This window comes from Narcine bancroftii, chromosome 8 (genome assembly GCF_036971445.1).
Source record: "Narcine bancroftii isolate sNarBan1 chromosome 8, sNarBan1.hap1, whole genome shotgun sequence".
In the NCBI taxonomy this organism is placed as follows: domain Eukaryota; kingdom Metazoa; phylum Chordata; class Chondrichthyes; order Torpediniformes; family Narcinidae; genus Narcine; species Narcine bancroftii.
The window spans coordinates 4067062-4088340 of NC_091476.1; the positions used below are offsets into that span (position 1 = coordinate 4067062).

Genomic DNA, 21279 nt, shown 5'->3' on the forward strand with positions numbered 1-21279 from the left:
GTCCCACGATGCACCGCGCGCCGGGCTCCAAGATGGCGGCGGCGGCGTCGTGAGCGGTGGGCGTCATCCGGCTCGGAGATGCCCAAGGTGGTGTCTCGCAGCGTGGTGTGCTCCGACACCCGGGACCGCGAGGAGTACGACGATGGCGAGAAGCCCCTGCACGTTTACTACTGTCTGTGTGGGCAGATGGTGCTCGTCCTCGGTTAGTGACCGGCCGGGACTCTGTAGGCCCCGAAGCCTCGGCCTCGAGTACGAAGTGAAGACCTTCCCAGCCGGGACAAGAGTAGGCAGTTGATGGGAAAGCAAGTCCGGGTATTGACCTTCAGCGTGTCCATGTCAGAGTTAGTACATGAGAAAAGTTGGACGGCTGAGGGGTATCTGTATAAACTGTGAGGAAAATGTTCAGAGGAACCACCGTTTGATCACGAGGGATCACCTACTTAGGACAGAAGTGATTCCAGTGAGTTGTGGCTTTGGACTGCTCAACTCCATAATCCTGAGAAGCTGGGTCAGATTGAACTCCAAGGGATGGGAGAGAGTGGAAAATCGGGGTGGAGACCTAAATTGGATGGGCCACGACCTTATTGAATGGGATAGGGGGTCTTCAGAGGTCACATTTTCTTCAGTCCAATGGAATCGGGAAATGATGGGTCGAGTCCTTGCAGGAAAATGAAGTGGACTGAGGATTGATTCCCTTGGGTGCGCTGACTGTGGTGCTAGAGTAGATCTGTGCCCTCTTGCATTTGAATCATCACGACTGATTCTGCTTGGCAGTTCAGCATATCAGCAAGACCAACAAAAGCAAATTGATGGACGTGATTCTTTCAGTCAGTCATCACACATGTGACATCTATTATTTGGATTTTGAATCATATTGTAATAGTGAACAAATTTAAAAAATTTTGGAAGAGATGGGTTGATCTATCTGATGGTATCTAACATTTAACAGAGTGATCAAAACATTCCACAAAAAAATCGTGCAGTTTAATTTAGATGGGTGTTTGTGTGGTTTTACGATTGCAAGTTGCCTTTTAATGGTTTACCAACTAACCGTTTTCCCTGTTTCATAGCCCTGTTTCACAATCCATCACAATGTGATAGACCAGTGCATAGTGTTTAGAATATGAGCTATTTTATATAACTATATTTAGTTTCCCAAATTTGGGGCCATGATTATGATGCTATATTTCTGTAGCTGGAGCATGGAAGTCCAAAGACTGTAGAATTCGGGACTCAAAATTGAAAATAAGCTTGGTCATATTACATTAGCTTTTAATTGTTTGTTATTGACACATGTATTTTAGTGATCTGTGTACGGATGGAAAATATCTTGATCTGTAATAGCTTTTTAGATTTTACTTTTTTTTTTGCTCTATGGTCCAGATAGATGATGTCTACTTAGTATCTGTAAGTTATTATTCTTGCCTCCACAACTTACCATGACACAAATCCGTGTTTGTGGGGAACTTGGATCACTCAGAAAGACAACTGTCCTTGTCACTATTGACTGATATCCCAGCATGGAATAAAATGGAGGTCAATCTTTGTGGCAGAAAAAAGTCTCCATGATCACATACAATTTAAAAAAAAAATGTGAAGATAAGGTTCTTGGGAAATGCAATGAAGGTTCAGCACTCAGTTTGATTTTAAATCACCAGACTAATTCATCCAACACAGACTGATATTTGTATAAACTTTTATTGCTATTATGTTTATATGTTGAGACAATTTTAAGAATCTCCTATCAAGCACCATTTTGCTTTTGCAAACAGTCTGGCGTTCTGATGGTGTCCAATTTGGTAGCCAGATAATCAAATGTTTAGATCAAATTCTTGCATGTCAAAAATTCCAAAACAAAAAAAAAACGGCAGTTTTAAAATTAGAAAATAACAGGAAAGGTCAACAGGTTGTACAGCATCTGTAGCAAGAGAAACAGAATTCCTTATCTCGGAACACAATAGGTCAATTGAATCTTCTGTCAGATTTATATCGATAATCCCATGGGAATTTCTTGTCTACTTGGATTAATGTTGCACTATTCACTGTTTCCCAGGAAATACTAACCATGATATGTGATTTTTTTTTAAATGTGCTTGTTCAGATTGCCATTTAGAGAAACTGCCCATGAGACCACAAGATAGAGCTCGTGTCATTGATGCATCCAAACATGCTCATAAATTCTGTAATGTTGAGGAAGATGAGAACGTTTACCTGCGAAGGTAAGGTTGAAATATTCAAAGGATGTCGGAGCTTGCCTTAGCTTTTAAACCTTCAGTCAATCTATTCACAGGGTCTTGCGATATTCATGAGTTACAGATTTAAAGAAAACAAATTTTAAAAATTAAAATAATTGGTAAAACAAAAATATGCAAATTTAAATTTTTAAAAGTAAATGCTCTTTGAAGTTACACACAAATCTTTGGTGCAGATGAGACCAAATATTCAGCCAGTGGAGGGCCTTGGTCATGCTTTGCTCATAGCAATATTCAAAGTGTGAAACAGCAAATATCATCACCCAGATGAAGTGCTGGTTGATGCCACTCGCTGTTGGGGTGACTCTTAAAGGGTCTCCTTATCTTTGCTTCATTAGAGGCTTTATCTGAAAACTTGGGGAAAGGGGGTTAATTATCTATATTGTTTGTCTTTTGGGCGGCTCCACAGAGGAGGAGGAGGAACTGCAGATGCTCCAACCATTCAGTGTTTTCAAAGGATGTGACTGAAAATAAAATAAAATGCTTTAAGGTTTTTAATATTCATGCAAGTGAAGTTTATTCAGCCTAAGTACAGTATGGTATTTTTGTCTTTTAAACTATTTATTCTTTAGCATTTTAAGAGTAAGTCTCAAGCAACCGGAAAATACCAATCCCCATGGGTATCAGATATCAGGATTTTTATTGTACATACATACAAAATGATACTTGCACTCGATTTTGAATGAACACGACTATATTAGAAATTTTAAAGAAGTTTGATGCACAATAGTGAGAAAGAGACTGAACAGGAGAATGAGGGAGGGAGGAGAAAACTGAAAAATGGTCATGGGTAATTTTTACCTCTTCAATTGCTTTCATAAAATGGGTTGGATTCAGTTTAAAAATTCACACAAGAACTCTATTTTTATTATAGCAATTGTTTAAAACTGTCATTGCATTTTTTTCTTCCCATTTGTAGGCCACAAGGAATAGAGAAGCAATTTCGGAAAAAATGTGGAAAGTAAGTTTGCAATTGTTGGATGTTTTCTATCACTTCACTGAGACACTCTGGAGGAGAATTGCTTCTTGGAAGAGTGTGTTGGATGAGAAATTAAAATAAGATCACCACTATATTGGATAACACTGGAAAATGGAAGTTGTGATACTGTAAGCAATACAACCTGATGCAAAATGTAATCACAGTTTCAGCAAACCAGCTTGGACCATGTTGCATCACATGAGTTTCATACTGTCTAAAATAATGTCAGATATGATTGTTCAAAGGAGCTTGCCAATTAATTCAATTATTTCATTTTAAGGAGGTGCAAAAGGAATTTATCCCTTTATAGCAAGAGTCACAGGCTTCCTGGTCAATAAATCTGTCCGATCTCATTTCTTTTGTGTTTAATATTAGAACCATTGAGATTTTTGGTTCAGAATATCCAGTTATATTTTCTTTCAACTGAAATAGCAAAAGTTAATTAGACTTGTAATTGCAACTACTGAAATATTTTAAAGGCATATTGTTGATCTGTACTTGGCCTTCAACTCTTGTATTACCTTGTCATTTGGGTGCTGTATAACTTCATTGATTGAAACTATGCGCATCAATATTCATACTCTGAGGAATCATTCAGAGGTAAATACTTGTGAATGTTTTTAAGAATTTCTGGAATATTTGATGTTCAGATGGCACTCATTTATCTTAACAGATCTAATTTATATGGAAGGTTTAATTTACAAATCTTTAATCCTCTATAAATTTCTTGAGTCTTGATAATGAAAGATGGTGAGTAACCGTGTACCTTTGCAGATGTGGTCTGCTCCTATTTTATCAGCACCAGCAGAAGAACACTCCAGTTACTTTCATCGTGGACGGTGCTTTGGTGAAGTTTGGCCAAGGATTTGGTACCACAAATATATATAGTCAGAAGCAGGAACCTCCCAAGAAGGTGAGATTCAATATTTAAGTATTTACAGTTTATTGTGAAATTTTCAAGAGGGTAATTTTATCAAGCAGTTTATGATGCATAATATATTTGTAGCACATAATGAAGGCTGCAAAAGAATCAATTGTTTGCCTAAACAGCAATTAAATGGTTGACATTTTTCTGTGGTAAGTCTGGGATGGACAACCAAAACTTATAGAGAGTAAGTATTCAAGAATACTTGTTTATTTCATTTAATGTGCCTATGCCACTGACCATAGAGAATATGGTTTTGTAAACATGTTCATAAAAAGTAAAACACCACTGATTTTCTCCTAATAATGCACCTGTGTTGGAGAACATATTTGAAAGAGGATGAGGACATTGGGAGGAAAGAGTAATTAAATTTGCAATTTTCTCCACTGCACATATGGCTTATTGTAAATATGGCTACTAATGGAGTTTCCAACACATTTGAATGTCAAAAATGTTCTTTACTCTCTGAAGTGAGAACATTAATTGCTGTATCTAAAGAAAGAAGTGGGTCATTGGACTACATTTTAATATTCTGCTTTTCCCAGAAAATTGCTGGCTGCTGCAGCATGTAGGTCATCTTATTCCTAATGTCTGCACCTGTGTTCAACTTGGAACAAGCTGAAGGTCAGATGCTAATTCATCTGTCCTCTTTCCAATCCATTGAACTCATCACTGAATCCAGCGGCAGAGTGCCACATACTGAGCAGAGTGGTTGGCTGTACCTCATTTAACTTCCAACAGACTTGGCAATGAGGAGGAGGGGTGGGAGTTTAAAAAGTCAGTTGGAGGCAAGCAGCTATGAGTTTTCCTTCCGATGGCCTCTGCAATTAATTAAAGGGGTGGGGGGGGTGGAATGATTGTTAGTAAAACAGCTTGTTTGGAGTGGCTATTTTGAAAGGGCTGCCTTGAGGGGGAACAATATCAAGGTGGGGAGATTTCCTGGTGCTTCTCAGGAGAGTTTAAACTGGATTGGCAGGAGGGTGGAGCCCAGAGCAGGGATGAGGCAAGTGAGAAGTTTGGGGTTGATTCAGTACTCAAAGTCTGCCAATTAATATCCAATTGATTAGCTTGCTGTGGATCCCATATGATATCTAACATTCAGGATTAGCCTACCATGCATTATCTTGCCAAAGACCTGGCTGAAGTCCATCTAGGTGACATCTACTGCCGTTCCCTCCTCAATCTTCATGTTCACCTCTTCAAAATCTCAGTCAAACTCTTGAGGCACAAGTTCCCAAAGCCATGCTGATGTCCCTTATCAGTCCTTTGCTTTCCAGAATCTGATCAATTCTGTCTCTCAGAATCCTCTTCAATAATCTACCCAATGTCACTGTTGGGTTCATTAGCCTGTAGTTCCTGAGCAAAACGTTAGACACCCTCCCATTTTTCAAGACCCCATCCATGGCTAACAATGATACAAATATCTCTTTCAGGGGTCTCGCAATGTCATTGCTTTTCTCAATATCCTAGGATATGCTTAATCAGGCTGCTGGGAATTATTTATCTTTTGTATGTTTTAACACGTCCAGCACTTCTGGAGTAGGGCCATCTTAATCTAGAGAGTATAGATTTAAGGAGAAATGATGATTCAGAATATAGGATGGAGAACACCAATCTGGTTGTGTGTTGCTGGAACAACAATTGTGCTCTCAATGTCAGCAAGGGTAAGGATCTTATTGTGGATTTTAGGAAGGTGAACCTGAGGTACCATGCAATGGTGGAATGGGTTAGTTCCTTTAAGTTCCTGGGAGTACTCATTTTAAAAAGAAGCTTGAGACATTTAGCTGTTGAATAGATGATCCACTTAGAGTGAAAGAAATTAGAATATAATAGAATTATCTAGATTAGATCAGGACATGGGAACCATCCTGGCAAAAGGTAAAGTAAGTAGCAATTTGTACAAATAATATTCAGACTTCTAGTTTTTGCTTTCAGTAATTACATTCCAAAGGCAGTGAGACACAGCTCAAGGGAGGAAATTATTCCATTGAGAGACGTCACAAATAAATGAAATTGTTGACTCCATCTGCAATCTGTTAACTTGACCCTGTGTTCAAATAAAGAGTTGATATGCTGCTCAGAAATGTGAAGAGACTGTGGAAGTCTTTAATCTTTTGTTTATTCTGTGACACAATTCCAAGTTATATATTAGTTTTTTGGATACTTTTGTGGATTTCAGATAATAAATTGTAAAACAACTATTTTTAAGCAACTTGAATGCATTGCAGATGTTTTGCATGGGGCTATATAACATTGTTTTATAGTGCAATTTTACATTTGGATGAGTTTAGATCGGGAATGATGGTCACCGAGAAAGATAGGGATTTGAAAGTAAGATTAAAATTTTAAAATTGAGATATTGCTCTGTATGTAGTTCACAAAATCCAGGGGCAGCACATGGGCCATCAGTGTACTTTAGCAACTCTGGCTTGATCCTAATCTCAGGTGCCGACCATGTGGAATCTGCATTTTGTGACTGAATGAGCATCCTCCAGATGCTATGGTTTCCTCTAGTGTTGCAAAAACACTTGTGTTGATAGGTTGATTGGGTGTTAATTCCCCTTCCTTTTGCTGGGTGGCAGGAGGATTGGGGTTGAAGGGTAGTTGGTGTAGCATGTGAGAGAGGCATCATTATTCCATTGCCAGGGTTCTTTACAGACCATTGTCTCAATCTTTCATCTGCAACAAATTAGGTCTTCTGGAGGAAGATGTAGAGTTGAGCAGAGGGAGCTGCCCAATTGCCAGGATAGGACTGAAGCAGACGGCAATTCCAAGAGTAAACAATTAGCAGATGAACTAGGGACAGAAATCAGTGAGAGATGAGAACAAGGGAGTCTGCCACAGTGATGCTTTGAAAGTCACAAAAGGAGGCTAGCATGAGAAAATGTTGAGCTAGGGACAGAAATGAGAGGGTATGATTTTTGTGGGATACTGAAGAATTGAGTAGAGGAGCAAACCAAGTGGTAGTGAAATAAGTTAATGCTAATCATCAGAGAGGAACTGTGGTAAAAAGAAAAATAAATGGGGTTGATGTGGAAGTACAATGCATGACAGATTCAGATCATTGATATAGATGACAAACAACAATGGTACCAGCACTGATCCCTGAGATGCACCACAAGTCACAGGCCTCTTGTTTGAGAAGCAATCATCCACCAGCACTCTGGCTTCTCCTGTCTAGCCAATGTCAAATGCAGTTTACTACCTCACTGAACCTTCCCGATTAACCTCCCAAGTGGGTCCGTGTGAAAAAACCTTATTAAAGTCCACATGGATAACATCCACAGCCTCTCCTTCAACTTTTCTGGTAAAATCCTCAAAAAACTCAAGGTTTTCTGATATCCTAGAGATGACTGGATGAGATGGATAGGATTGAATCCAGATGCAATATTGAGGCAGAGTTGTCTAAGTTCAGAGCTTGGTAGAACAAACAAATTTGGTTTAGAGGCATTTTGATGATGAAGTTGTCAATAATACTGCTTAGAGTATTCTGGGTTTGAGAGCTAAAAATGATTACAGAACAGAGAAATGTGCAATAAGAAAGTTCATTCTCAAGTTCTATTACCCAGCCTCAAATTTTCAAAAATTGAGGCCTTCCTACCTTCATGGACCTGTTATATGCAACATTCTTAAAACAGTCAGCTCCAGCAAACTGATTTCCAAATCTTTTGAAATTGAATCTGAACTGTGTTAAGTACTTAAGAATTTTAAAAAATTGTTTTTTTATATAAAAAGTGACTTGTAATGTTTTACTGTAACTCAAAAATTATTTAAAAATACATCTGCTAAGAAAGAATGGAAAAATAGGAACTCAAATTTCAGCCATTTTGCTGAGTTTTATGATTTTGACACTTGATGGAGAGAAAGCAACATTTGCAAAGTTCATTGCAGTAGTTTAATTATATAATAGTGCAGTGAATTTAACTACGTTTATGGATTGTTTTGATTCAGTTAAGTCTAAGAGGAAACATGTTTCTTTTGAACATGTTTAATTTTTTAAAATTTGCCATATTTAATCCATTTAGTTAATCTAGTAACCTTAACCACTCTTGTGAAACTAAATCATTTGACAATTATAATTTCACAAAATGTTCTGTAGTGATAGCAAGCTTTGGGTCTAGCAAACTGCTTTATGGGAAAGTAATTAAAAGCACTTTGGCTGACCTATACCAACTGGGGAACTTGTTCCTGGGAAATATTGAACTTGTCTCAGGGGATATCTATCTTGTAGAGATTCTGGTTGATGCTTAATTTGAATCTGACGTCTTTGATGGTAATTGAATATTTTATAGGAGTAAACGGGAGGCAAAACAAACTATTATTTCTTTGTCCCATCTTCCTTCTTCCCATTCAATATCAAAATACCAAAAGGGGCTAAAATAAAATCTTTAAGATTTCAAGCTTTGATAAACAAATAACTTTGACAAAAGTCTTGGTAAGTTTCAGTGGTGGGAGAAAGTGGTGACTGTTTCCACCTTGGCTTTCCCATTCTTGTTGCAACTGAAGTAATTTTTGTAGAATATTCAAGCCTTAAGATCCCTTTGGATATTTGCAGAAAATTGTTTTCTAACAGCTGTTCAGTTTAAATAAATGTGTAATATTTGATTGCTAAAAATAAATTCTAAAATGTTTGTACCAGTATATTCACTTAACATATTTTGATTGTCATTTGAGTAGAGGGTACTTTATTCTTTTAGTTGCAGTTTGACTGCTGCCTAGTGAAAAGCTTCTAGATATTAATATAAGGAAGTAGAAGGTGCATATCTTCCAACTAAATGCTGAAATTGCATTGTGTGCATTAATTGCTTGCTGCATTAAGTTCCCCTGGTTCTACATTTGTCATTATTTTTTAAAAAATCACTTTTATAAATACCTGAAAATATTAGAGCCATTCCTTGTCACCTGATAAATGACTATTTCGTAGGATGAGCTGGACACTTGTACGCCCCAATTAAGTGGATTGATTTTGTATTTATATTCACGTTGACTTGAATGTCTGCCTCACATTAACCATAATAGAACTCTCAGTAGCAGGGATCCTATCATATTCACTAATACCATCAAATAGTATTCACAGACCAATTGATTCATCCAGCTAGATCATAACATAACATAACAATTACAGCACGGAAACAGGCCATTAGGCCCTTCTAGTCCGCACCGAACCAAACACCCCTTTCTAGTCCCACCTCCCTGCACAATGCCCATAACCCTCCATCTTCTTCTCATCCATATACCTGTCCATCATGAATGATCTGTTATGTTAACTCAGTTTACATGTCAATTCCAATTTATTTCACAGAAGTAAAATTCCTAAAATTCAAAAATTACTAGATTTGAATGGCATTAATTAGTAACCTTGACATTTAAATTATCTGATGAAGACTTCCTCTAAAACTTTAACATTTTTTTTCCAGATGTTTATGTATGTACTGTGTCTATGTTTTTATGTCAAGTTAGAATGGAAAGGCAATTCAAGTGTCAGGCACCAAGAATTGCAGGTTCATCCTTGTGGACTGAATGCAGGTGCCCCCAGAGCAGTCACCCAATCTGTGTGTGGTTTCTCCAGGACACAGGAGACCACATCGTGAACAGTGAAAGCAGTACATTGGATTGGGACAAGTGCAAATGAATTGCTGTTTCAATTGTTTAGGGGGAGAGGGGGAGAGGGGGAGGAGGAGATTGACTGATGTTAGTTAGCATCTCCTATAGTTGTATGAAAAAATGCTGCAAGAAAGGGTTTAAATGGACTAGGGCTCGCAAAAGGGAAGGGAAAGTGTGCCTGGCGATGGAATGTTGTTGAAGTTGATGGAAATTACAAGAAATTGTGGAGGCTATGTGATGGAAGGTGAGGAGTTCCATTCTGGAACCATAATTTTCCGGATCACAATTCTGCCATTGGGGAAGACTGAAGAATTTCCTGATCACAAACCAGTTTAAATCTGACTGCAGTTTTTTTTGCCAAGGTTCTGTTCTTGCATATTGTGCCTCAGAACAACTTCACAGTAAAATGATTAGTAAAGAGAGCAACTTACAGCTTGTATTGGGAGATAAATGTCAAGTAACATAACCTGCACAGACTTCAAAAAGAATAGTAATAAACTGTTTTATTAAGTAAACTACACACATTTATTTCCTTCAACACAAGCAGAATTTGACTTGATCATTAGGACTAATCTGCATGTTCCTGCTTCTAAAGGTGATGATGACAAAGAGGACCAAAGATATGGGCAAATTCAGCTCTGTCACCGTGTCCACTATTGATGAGGAGGAGGAGGAGATTGAAGCGGTGAGTTCTGGAAACGTTTGTTTCAGTATTGCATCGTTAGAAATCATCGAGGTTAGATGTGGTTGAGACTTGTCTGCTTTCATACTTGGGGACAGTTATGAATGAAGACCAAATGCTGGTATTGTTAGTGACAGCTACATCCTGTGGGAGTGGGTGGTTATATTAATGAGTCTTCAGAATTCCTGGATTCCAGTACAATTATTAATGTATTTTTTGTTTCATTTTCTAATTTTTTTAAATTGAAAATCTCATTGTCCACCATCCCTGATGAACATGAATTCATCCATTTTGATTTGGAAAATTGCAAATCTAAGCAAGAAACTACAGACCTAACACTTGAATGTTTTAGTCTCATGATCTAACATTTTATTCTGTGCGTCATAAACCTTTCATTAATTTGAAACATTTTTTTGATTGAGCACTTATTATGATTTCCCCAATTCTTCTCTCTCTTTTTTCTTATCCTTAAAGCCTGTGTAGATTAACTTTATGCCCTGGAAAATATATAAGAATTTTTTTTGTGTTCAAAAATGCTTCAGTCCCCCATCAAGAGTTGGACTCTAAACTTTTTATTGACCTGCGATCTGATAGTATTATTGAGAGGGTTCCAAGGAGATATACATGGATGGAAAGTTTTAGTTTGTTAGAGGGCTTGGCAGTGCCAGCACATTCTTCCTTGGATTATGGGGCCCAAAACTGCTTGCAATACCTCAAACGTGGTCTGACCCATGCTTTGTAAAGCCTCAGCGTTACATGTATGCCTTTATATTCTAGTCCTCAGAAAATGAATAGTAACCTTGCATTTGCCTTCCATACTGAAGTGTTGGCATCCAACTTGACCTTTGTGGAATTCTGCACTAGGACTCCTAAGTCCCCTTTGGAGTTCTGCTTACTGAATTTTCTTTCCATTGAGAAAATAATTTTCTATGCTGGGATCCCCTTCCAATCAACTTTGGTCAGCTTGTCTCACAGGCCTCCATAATTGCCTTTATTCAACTGTAACACTGGCACATCTGATTTATAGCTTGTTCTTCTCAAACTGCAGAGCGAAATCTATGCTATACAAAATGATGATGGGTATAGATGGAGTAAATGCGGTTAGGTGAGAAACAAACCAGACGAACATTTGGGGGAGATCTATTCACACAGAGCAGTGGGCGTGTGGAACAAATTGCCGGCTGAAGTGGTGAACGTGGGATCAATTTTAACATTTAAGAAAAATTTGGACAGGTACGTGGATGAGAGGCGTATGGATGGCTATGGACTGGGTTGAGGTCAGTGGGACAAGGCAGGATAATAGTTTGGCACAACGTCGAAGGGCCTATTTCTGTGCTATAGTGATCATTACCTCCAAATCAAATCTATTTCATTCCACAGCACCAAATCCAGAATTGCCTTTTCCTTTGTGGATTCGACCACAAACTGCTCCAAAAAGCCAACTTTAAGGCATTCTATAAATTCCTACCCTTGGGGTCTAGAACAAACTTAATTTTTTCAGCATATTGAAGTCCCCCACAACAATAGGTGCAAGGCAATAAATGAGAAGAGTGCCTGGACATTGTTCTTGCATCTTGTAATTTAAGAGTGTGCATTAACCTATACATTACATGCAGTAAAAGGGTGAACTTTTTTCTTCCACTCTGTAATGAAAGCAAGCTGCCAACTGGTTATGTCACTGTGAATATCAAGACCAGAGATTACCACTGCACACTGTTAATTTGCATTTATGTGTTGGACAGAGGGAGATTGCTGATTCCTATGCTCAAAATGCCAAAGTCATTGAGAAGCAACTGGAGCGGAAAGGCATGAGCAAGAAGAGGCTCCAGGAACTGGTGCGGGAAGTATCACTTTATCATTCGCATGTTATGAAGGATCTGTACTTTAAATTTCAGGATGTGGGTCATCTGCAATTAAAACTTGCAGAAAGTATCAACATGAAATGGAGAATTAACCTGCTAAATTAAAGCTGGGATTTTCTTCTCACAACAATTATTTTTTCGCCATCTGTCAGTGATTTCTTAATAAGAATGTGACTTGTTTTGTCTCAGACTTGACTGCTCGTGCACAAAAAAAGCTTGTTCATTGTAGCCCTGAATGAAATCAACCAAGCACAGATGGTTGTTGAGCTGAATGCAATCATGAGGTGCCGGTAGGATTTTCCTGGATTTTTTTTCAGGAGAAAATGTAAATGATTAATTGTTCTTTGTTCCCCAATCGCAGAGGAAAAAAAAACCCAGCATGTTAAATAAACTAAGCAAAGCCTATTATTAGAGCTGCAAATTTATGGTCTTGAATATTCAGATGTCATGATGAATTCTGTCCAAATTCAACACCTTAACGATCGTAAACTAGTGTTTGCAGAAATTCAAGTCACTCCCATCGATGGGATGCTTCCCAACAGAATGTTAGTTTCAGACTTCATAAATGCAGTCAACTTTGAAATTTGAGGTATTGTGCAACATTTTATTGTACTGTTTCTGCTGTAAAAGCCATTGGACATGTTACTCCATGTAGAATGAGATGTAATTGAGTTTTTAAATGCATGGCAAGACACAATGACTATTGGAACAACTTTTGTCCCCTTGAACTTAATTTAAGGATGCAAATTGCACGTTTAAAAAAAAAACCTATTTTGTACCATCACCAGTGTTTAAGGAAAACATGGTAAAATGTTTAAATATTAATGTTTCCTCACTCCCTGATGAGAAATATAAGACATGACTGGGTTTTCAACCAATTTATGAACACCTGTTGCTCTATGTGATACATGGCATCAGCATTTGCATTACACTGGAAAAGGGTAAATGACAACCCAGATCTTCCTTAATATTCGCTGCTTGAAGTCATTGAACTGCAGTCACTGTAACAGGTCCATAGGACTAATGAAAATTTAAAGAAAATGAATAGTAATGAATTTAGAGCTTCAATTTATGAATGTTTTCAGGGTAGATTTAGTTTTAAGTGCAAAGCAGGTTTAGGTTAACTGTGTAATCAGTTTGTTTTTTTTTTACAGGCAGAGTTGGAGGCCAAGAAAGCCAAGATGAAGGGAACCTTGATTGACAATCAGTTCAAATGAACAGTGGGTTTGTGCAGATGATACAAATAAACAGCATGAAAGGATTCTCTCATTTATTGGGCCAATTGTCAGCTTAAACTGGATCATTGTGCAGGTTGTACCTCTTGAATTCGATGATGTTGGGACCTGGCCATTGCTAGACCACAGAAAAATCCAGAAAACAGAAATTAACCCTTGAGGGATCCCCCTATGTAAACATATCAAAGGTGGAACAAAGCTTAAAACAGGAAATAATACTGTGGAGCGGCACAGTTAGCGTAGTGGTTGGCGCAATGCCTTTACAGCACCAGTGATCGGAACATTAGCACAAACTCCTTACAGACAGCGCAGGACTCAAACCCTGGTCCCGATCGCTGACGCCGTAAAGGTTGAATCTTCCACTGTTAGTGCAAACTGCTTACAGACAGTGTGGGACTTGAACCCTGATCCCGATTGCGGCAGATTCACCCGTTATAGTGACAGAGATCGGGACCAGGGATGGAGTCCTGACCTGTCTGTCAGGAGTTGGTAATAACGGCAGTAGATTCAAATGTGCTGGACTATGGGAATGGCCAGACCACAGAGCGCCAGATAAGAAAATGTTTATTACTTATTCTGAATGTTTTGTGCTTTGAGAAAAAAAGATTGTGTTACATTTGATTACTTGTAAATTTGTACAATAATGTCTATTGTTTGGACAATACACTTGCATAAACAGACATTGATAATTATAAATTCTCTTTTAAGTCTTTGCATAGTTTTTTCATAACCCTTTGCTTCTGCGGTCCTGTTTTCTCATCCTTCTTTCATGTGTGTTTAGCGATCCAGTTATGCAAACAACTTTATGGAGATGTTCAGTAGGTCTGCTGTCTGTCCATCTTTGTTGGAAACTTTATTATTGCTGGGCTGGGGTTGAGGGGCAATCATGCAGGAGTGTAATTTGTGATTGGCATCCAGTGATTCCCAAGGATGCATGTACAATAACTGGGGTTGTCTGATACCAGCACAATGTTTTCTATCGTTGCACAAAACCTAAATTACCCACGACTTTAATACATTTTAATAAATAAAAATAGAAACAATTTTATGGTAAATTTTACATTTAAATGCTTCAGGAGCTTTATTGAACTCAAAGCCTAAATTAATATGTAACCATGTTTTACAATGCATAACTCTAGCATTAAAAGCAGAATATTGGTTAAGTACAGGGTTGCTAGAAATGTTTTTTTTAATGGAACCTTTCACCAGAACTGTCGGTCTGGTTTTTTTTTGTTTGCTTTGGCCAAAAATACAACAGTTCAAAGGTATAGTCTTTTTTTTCCCCCCGAGAAGGGCAATCTAAAATGCAATGGGAAGGATTTAAAAGGGATCTTAAGGATGTTTTTTATGCAAGGAGTGGATGAACTGGTAGAGGTAGATACACTTACAACATTTAAAAGGCATTTAGAACGGTATATAGATTGGAAAGATTTAGGGGGATATTGGCCAAACATGGGTAGAAGGGATGAGTCTGGGTGGACAACTAGATCGGCATGGTCAAGCCGACAGCCTAATAAAAGTAAACAAGCTGTGAGCGTCTTTGATAGAGTAGAAAAATGTGCCTCTAGGTAAAAAGAAAAGATTTGCATTTATTTAATGTATTAATTTCCCTTTTAGGAAATCCATCACAGATCAGAATGATCAAAGTACTGGTAGTTGTTAAAAGGTTGTTGGAAACTCATCCAATTTTTGCCTAATCTCTGACAACAGCAATGTAATATTGACCAGATCAGCTATTTTATGTGTATGGAGTAAGGATAAATGTTTTGGGTTGAAGGCCTGTGTTTTTAAACCTGCAGCTTAAAGGAGAGAGTAAAGGAATTCCACTTCAGTGGGTTTATTGGATGAAATGGGTTTAAGAAGGAGATAGGGCAGTAATTCTTAATTTTGTGTGCAAAAGACACAAATAACTTGTAAAGTCGCAAACTTTGGGTTCAGGCGAGCCAGAAAAAACAGTATATGCTGTAAAATGACATGCCAATTTGAGACATAAAAATGTAAGAAATAGGAGCAGGAATAGATCATGTAAGGACACTAAAGCTAAATTACCTATCGATGCCTGCCTTTTGTCTACATTCTTTATTAAACAGGGGCATGACGTTTGTTGTCATCTAATCTGCCAGGACCTGTCCAGAGTCTATAAAATTTTGGCAAATTACCATATATGGATCTACTATATCTTCCACCATTTCTGTCTATACTCTGGGAAGCATTCCATCTGGACCAGATAACTTGCCTACTTTTGGGTTCACTAGTTTACCCAGCACTACCTCTTCAGTGATAATGATTATGTTGAGGTACTTGCCTCCCATTGCATCCTTAATATCTCCCTTTGGGCCATTAACTATGTCTTCCACAGTGAAGAATGACACAAAATACTTGTTCAAGGCCTCGGCCATTTACTCAACCCATTTTTTAACTCTCTCCTCTTCAAAGCGACCTGTGTTTTCTTTGGCCACCTTTTTCTGCTTTATATATTTATTAAAAAATCTAAACTTTTTGTATTTTCTGTGTTAACTTACTTTCACAATCTATCTTTCTGTTGATTATTGCTTGCTTAAAGATTTCCCAATCCACTTTTATTTCCTTGTTATTCAAGGCAGACTCTCCAACCCTTACCTGTTCTGAAAACTGGAAAATACTTTCTGTACTTTGGAAAAATCTCTGAAAGTCCTTCACAATTCCTCAACTGTACTATGATGTAGCCTGTATTCCCATTCTCTGTGAACAAACTCTTCCCTCCTGTTGTCGTCTCTCTTGTTTAGGAGTAATGCACTGGTTTTAGATTGTACAATTTTACCCTCCATCTATATGAGAAATTCAATAATTACTGTGGTCACTTTTCTGAGAGGATTACTAACTAAAAGGTGATTTGGACGTTCATTTAAAGTCACATTTATGCATTTATTTTCCTTTTGTGCACAAACTGATCATTCTTTCCATGAGATTGTTTTAATACCAGTATTTATCCAGGGTGTTTCCACGGGAAGCTGATGGATGGGAAGCCATTTTCTTGTACTATTGGTTGTAGGTCATTATCTCAGAGGATCTTTCCTGGACCTAATTCACTAATGGCATCATGAAGAAAGCACATTAATGCCTCTACTTTCTCAGGAGTTTGCCAAGGTTCAGTATGGCATCCAAAACCCTGGCAAATTTCTACAGATGTGTTGTGGAAAGTGTGCTGACTGGCTGCATCACAGTCTGGTTTGTGGACACCAAAACACCCTCCAAAAGTAGTGAACACAGCGCAGGACATCACAGACAAAACCCTCCCCACCTTCAAGAACATCTACAGGGAATGCTGCCGTCGGAGAGCAGCAGCAATCATCAAGGATCTACACCACCCAGCACATGCTCTGTTTTCGCTGCTGCCATCAGAAAGAGGTATAGGTGTTACAAGACTCACACCACTAGGTTCAGCATCAGCTGCTACCCCTCCACCATCAGACTCCTTAATGACAAAGTCAATCAGAGACCCATTTAAAGACTCCTGTGCATTTTGTTGATTTTTAAAAAATTCTCTCTGTATTGTGCAGTCAATTTGTTTACATTGTTATCTGTTTACTGTCCCTTATTCGTTTACATGTGAATGTTGTGTACAGATTTTCTTGCACTACTAATTAGTGGTCATTCTGCCTCGCCCACAGGAAAAATAATCTCAGGGTTGTATGTGATGTCATGTATGTGCTCTGACAAGAACTCTTAAATCTAATTTAAGACCATTCTGCATTCCAGGAACCATGCCCTGAACTCAACACCCCACCTCACCACTTCCACCACCAATGCAGTGCCAGAGATGCTGGGCCGGTGAAATAGTCATATGAAAGTTTATTCAATGATGAGGGGCATACATCAGATGAATGCTTCCAATCTTTTCTCCATTGTTGGCGAGCCTAACACATAGGTGCTTGGATTTAAGGTGAGGGGAAATATTTAAAAGGGACTTGAGGGTCACCTTCTTTGACACAGCTGGTGGTTACGTGGAATGAGAAATGAGTCCAATTACAATGTTTAAAAGACATTTAGACAGGGACATGGAATAGGAGAGGTTAGGCAGATGTGGACCAAATGCAGTCAAATGGATCTCTTAGGTAGGCACTTTGGCTGACGTGTATGTTGATCCAAATATGATGGTGTATCAGACAACTTAAGTCTGTTGATGGATGCAATACTTGCAGACATCAAGCACCAGTAAATGGGAAGCTTTCCCTTGATGCTCAAGCCCAGCAGCAATTTAGTAAAGACCATATAAGATGATAAGGGAGATTTGTTTCATTAACCTGGACTGTTATAAGCCCAGGTCGCAGATGTTCAAACTCACTAAGCTGGGATCACATGGAATGGCAAACATAAATTTCTTTACTGCTACGTTTCTGGCAAAGCTTTAGTCCAGCTGAGGTGAGGGTTAGGTGAGTACATCAACCACAAGATCAAAGGTCAGGCTTGCATCTGTCAACTGAACACGGCTTCAGATTTAATATCTGTTCCCATTAAATGTTACTCATATAAAAGCATGAATTATCACGATGTACTTTCATCCCTCTGGAAGTTAGTGGCTAAAGATTTTCCATTCTCATTCTCAGAATATTCCAACCAGTTCAGTTTGGCAGACATGACTTGGATATAATCCACAGAGCTACAATCTGGCATCACTGGATAATTTTGAATCAAGGATATGACACAAAACTCCGCACTCTGTTCCCCTCCCTTTGGATGCAGCCTGAGCTGCTGAGCAGTTGCATTAGATTGAGTTCATTGGTGCCTAAGCAGAGTTCTTCCCAGTGTTTTGAGATTACTGTGAAGAGTTGGTGAGCCTTCCAGAGAGAAGACAACAGGTTCTATCACATCCAAAGGAGATGGTAGAATCCAGGTGGGCTGCCAATGCATGGAGCAGTGCCCGGCCTCTGCTCTTCCTGAGTTGCGCATCTGATTGGATGCCTCACCCAACACCCACCGCTTCACACCAACACTGGATGATTCATTGCTGAGTCCAAGGGGGTAACTTTCAAAAGTTAAGGCAGGTAGTGCACAACTATCGATCTTCTACAGCTTGGGTTAGATGTGGGAGTCACTGGAGAGCAAGTCATCAATCAGTACTACCACCTGGATGGTGTCTGACCACATCAATGTTGCTGTAGTGTAGCTAGTTCTTGGTGTTGCATGGAATGAATAAAATGAAGACTGGCTTCCCTGGTGAAGCAGCTGAGATGGCAATTACAGCTGATCATGGTGGTCGGTGCAGCAGCCTTCAGCACTGACTCTTGGATCAGCTGCCTCAGTGAACTCCTTAAATGTCAGCCTCCATTCATAAGTTTAATACAACTTGTGGAGCTTTGACCTGACCTGTTGTTGAAATTGCTCAGCCCTGTCTATAATGGGCTGTTTAACATGTCTTGTTTTAGTTTCATATCAATAACAACATTTTTGGGTGTATCTGGTGCTGCTACAAGTATGACCTTCTGCATTGCTTAATAAACCAAACCATCCCTTGGTCTGACTAATGATGGAATGGCCAATATGCTGTTCCACAAAGTTACAGGTTGAGTCTACAATAACCTCATCCTACAACATAATTATGGCAGAAATGTTACAGAGTTCCATTGTCAATTATGATGAACTGAACTGTAATGTGACATTTTGACTCCAAGTATACCTTACACCTTGGTGATTCACTGAGACCCTGTGTGATATTCCCTGTTATTTAGAATGAGGCTATTCTTTGTCCAGACTTCTCCATCCTTTAGAAGGATCAAGCTTTGCACGTTACATGTGGCAACCTTTGTTCATTCTATACCTTTTCTTATCTCTTCCCCCACCCCCCCAAGCACATACAAGAGAATGACCAGTCCCAGCTGACTGAACTTAATCCTGCGTTTGGCAGGTCTGCCAAAGATGGGGATGTGGTACACGTTGTGACCAAGCTGTGCAAGTCGTGGTGAGATGTCCAAATGGACAAATGGAGCCTGGCTCTTTGAATCTTCCACTTCAATACATTTTGCTACAATATTCACAAGATAACTGTAGAGACCTGACAAATTTTATTTAAAAGTGAATCTCCATGAAAAATGGAAATGCTTTTGCAATTTTTATATTTTGACCAGTCACACTTCAAGTTTTTGCTTTCAATTCTATGCTTTTATTGAATTAATGAGTCGCTTCAGTCGGTCATTGTATATGATGCTTAATCACGTGTTCAGTTACTTTAAAGATCTGATTTTATCCCATATAATTTGCATTACTGGAATCTCGTCATTGACTGCATTTTATAATGCTCCAAATTCAGAAAGTGTAGATGCCTCAAAATTCTTCACCATGTATTCTGATTGAGGACTGGATGAAGGTGAAGGACCTGTCATCTGTGTTGCTATTTCCTCTGAGTATTGGTCACTGTCTTTTGGTCTCACCTTAAATTCGCCTTTGATCTGTGCTGCCTTGTTTAAATAAATCCTGTTTAGCCCCATGCTGCATTTTTGTTATTTGGCTCCATCAAAATCTTTTGACCATTCTTTTCTCATGGAAACACTTCAGAAATGCTTGATTCAACCCTTGTTTTGACCTTATCTTTATTAAATATTGCATTACTTTAGGATCCTTTTATTTTAAGTGAGCTTTGCAAGTTTGGTTGTGTGTGCACGCTGTAAAATGAGTAACCTGCACCATCTGGTGTTGGATTTTGGTATCACATCTCTGCTAGCCTGATGATTTGCTTGGTTTTTCACTGATGCCGGTTAAAAGTAGCATGTAAGAAATCAATGAAGATTTGTTGGAAACTAAGCTCCCTGACTGCTTACAGCTTAATGTGAAAATGTCTCATGTAACTGCAGAATACATAAATTTGTATTTGTTCAAACAAATCTAAATAAGATATCCAAACATTCATCCCAAACTTTTATTTTGGAGTTCTTAAGTTAATTTTAAGAACAATTTATTTTTAATGTTTTGAGCATCCTCAAACAGTTACTTTAATGCTCATTTTATGTTGTTTAGACAGAGGGGATCACAGGAGTCTCCCTCTTACCCCCCCCCCCCCCCACTCCATTGGACATGATTACCAGGACTGTTTGTCCCTTTGTTTCTGTTCACTTTTTTTTCCACAACATCTCCAACCTTTGAATCATCTGCAAACTTTCTGACCCATCCTTCTGCCATTTCATCCAGGTCATTTATTTTTTTTTAAATCACAGAGAGCAGGGGGTCCCAGAACATATCCTTGTGGTTCTCCACGCGTCACTGACCTCCAGGAAGAATACTTCCCTTCCACTACTATTCTCTGCTTTGTTTTTATCCAGACAGCTAAATTTCCATGGATCACTTGCATCACGACTTTCTGAACAAATCTCTCATGGGGGACCTTGACAAATGCCTTGCTAAAATCCACATAGACCAAATCTACCACTTTACTGTCATCAATTTCTTTTGTTACTGCCTCAAAAAACTCAATTAGGCTCATGAGGCACAACCTTCCCTTCACAAAGTCATGCTGATTATCCTTGAGTAGACCATACTGCTCCAAATGTTCATAGATCCTGTCCTTAAGAATCCTCTCCAATTGCAGTAGTTTGCACACCACTGACCTAAGACTCACTGACTTATCATTTCCAGGATTCTCCCTATTACCTTTCTTAAACAAGGGGACTACATTTGCCATTCTCCAGTCCTCCAGCTCCTTCCCAGTGGCCAAAGAGGTCTCAAAGATCATAGCTGATGATCCAGCTATCTCTTCCTTCACTTTCCAGC

At 38.7% G+C, this 21279-nt stretch overlaps 1 protein-coding gene across 1 annotated transcript; it reads left to right on the forward strand.

Moving 5' to 3' along the window:
* Positions 1-5: 5 nt before the first annotated feature.
* steep1 (STING1 ER exit protein 1) lies at positions 6-14235 on the forward strand. Its single transcript, XM_069892708.1, has 7 exons — positions 6-202; positions 2102-2219; positions 3172-3213; positions 4006-4144; positions 10356-10445; positions 12185-12277; positions 13459-14235. The coding sequence occupies exons 1-7, from the start codon at positions 79-81 to the stop codon at positions 13519-13521; spliced, it is 669 nt and encodes a 222-aa protein (XP_069748809.1). The 5' UTR covers positions 6-78; the 3' UTR covers positions 13522-14235.
* The last annotated feature ends 7044 nt before the right edge of the window (positions 14236-21279 follow it).

Coding starts and splice junctions, on each gene's coding strand:
- steep1 (XM_069892708.1), top strand. CDS start 79: ATGCCCAAGGTGGTGTCTCGCAGCGTGGTGTGCTCCGACACCCGGGAC. Junction 4,145..10,355: donor AGCAGGAACCTCCCAAGAAG/GTGAGATTCAAT, acceptor CTGCTTCTAAAG/GTGATGATGACAAAGAGGAC. Junction 12,278..13,458: donor AGAAGAGGCTCCAGGAACTG/GTGCGGGAAGTA, acceptor TTTTTTTTACAG/GCAGAGTTGGAGGCCAAGAA.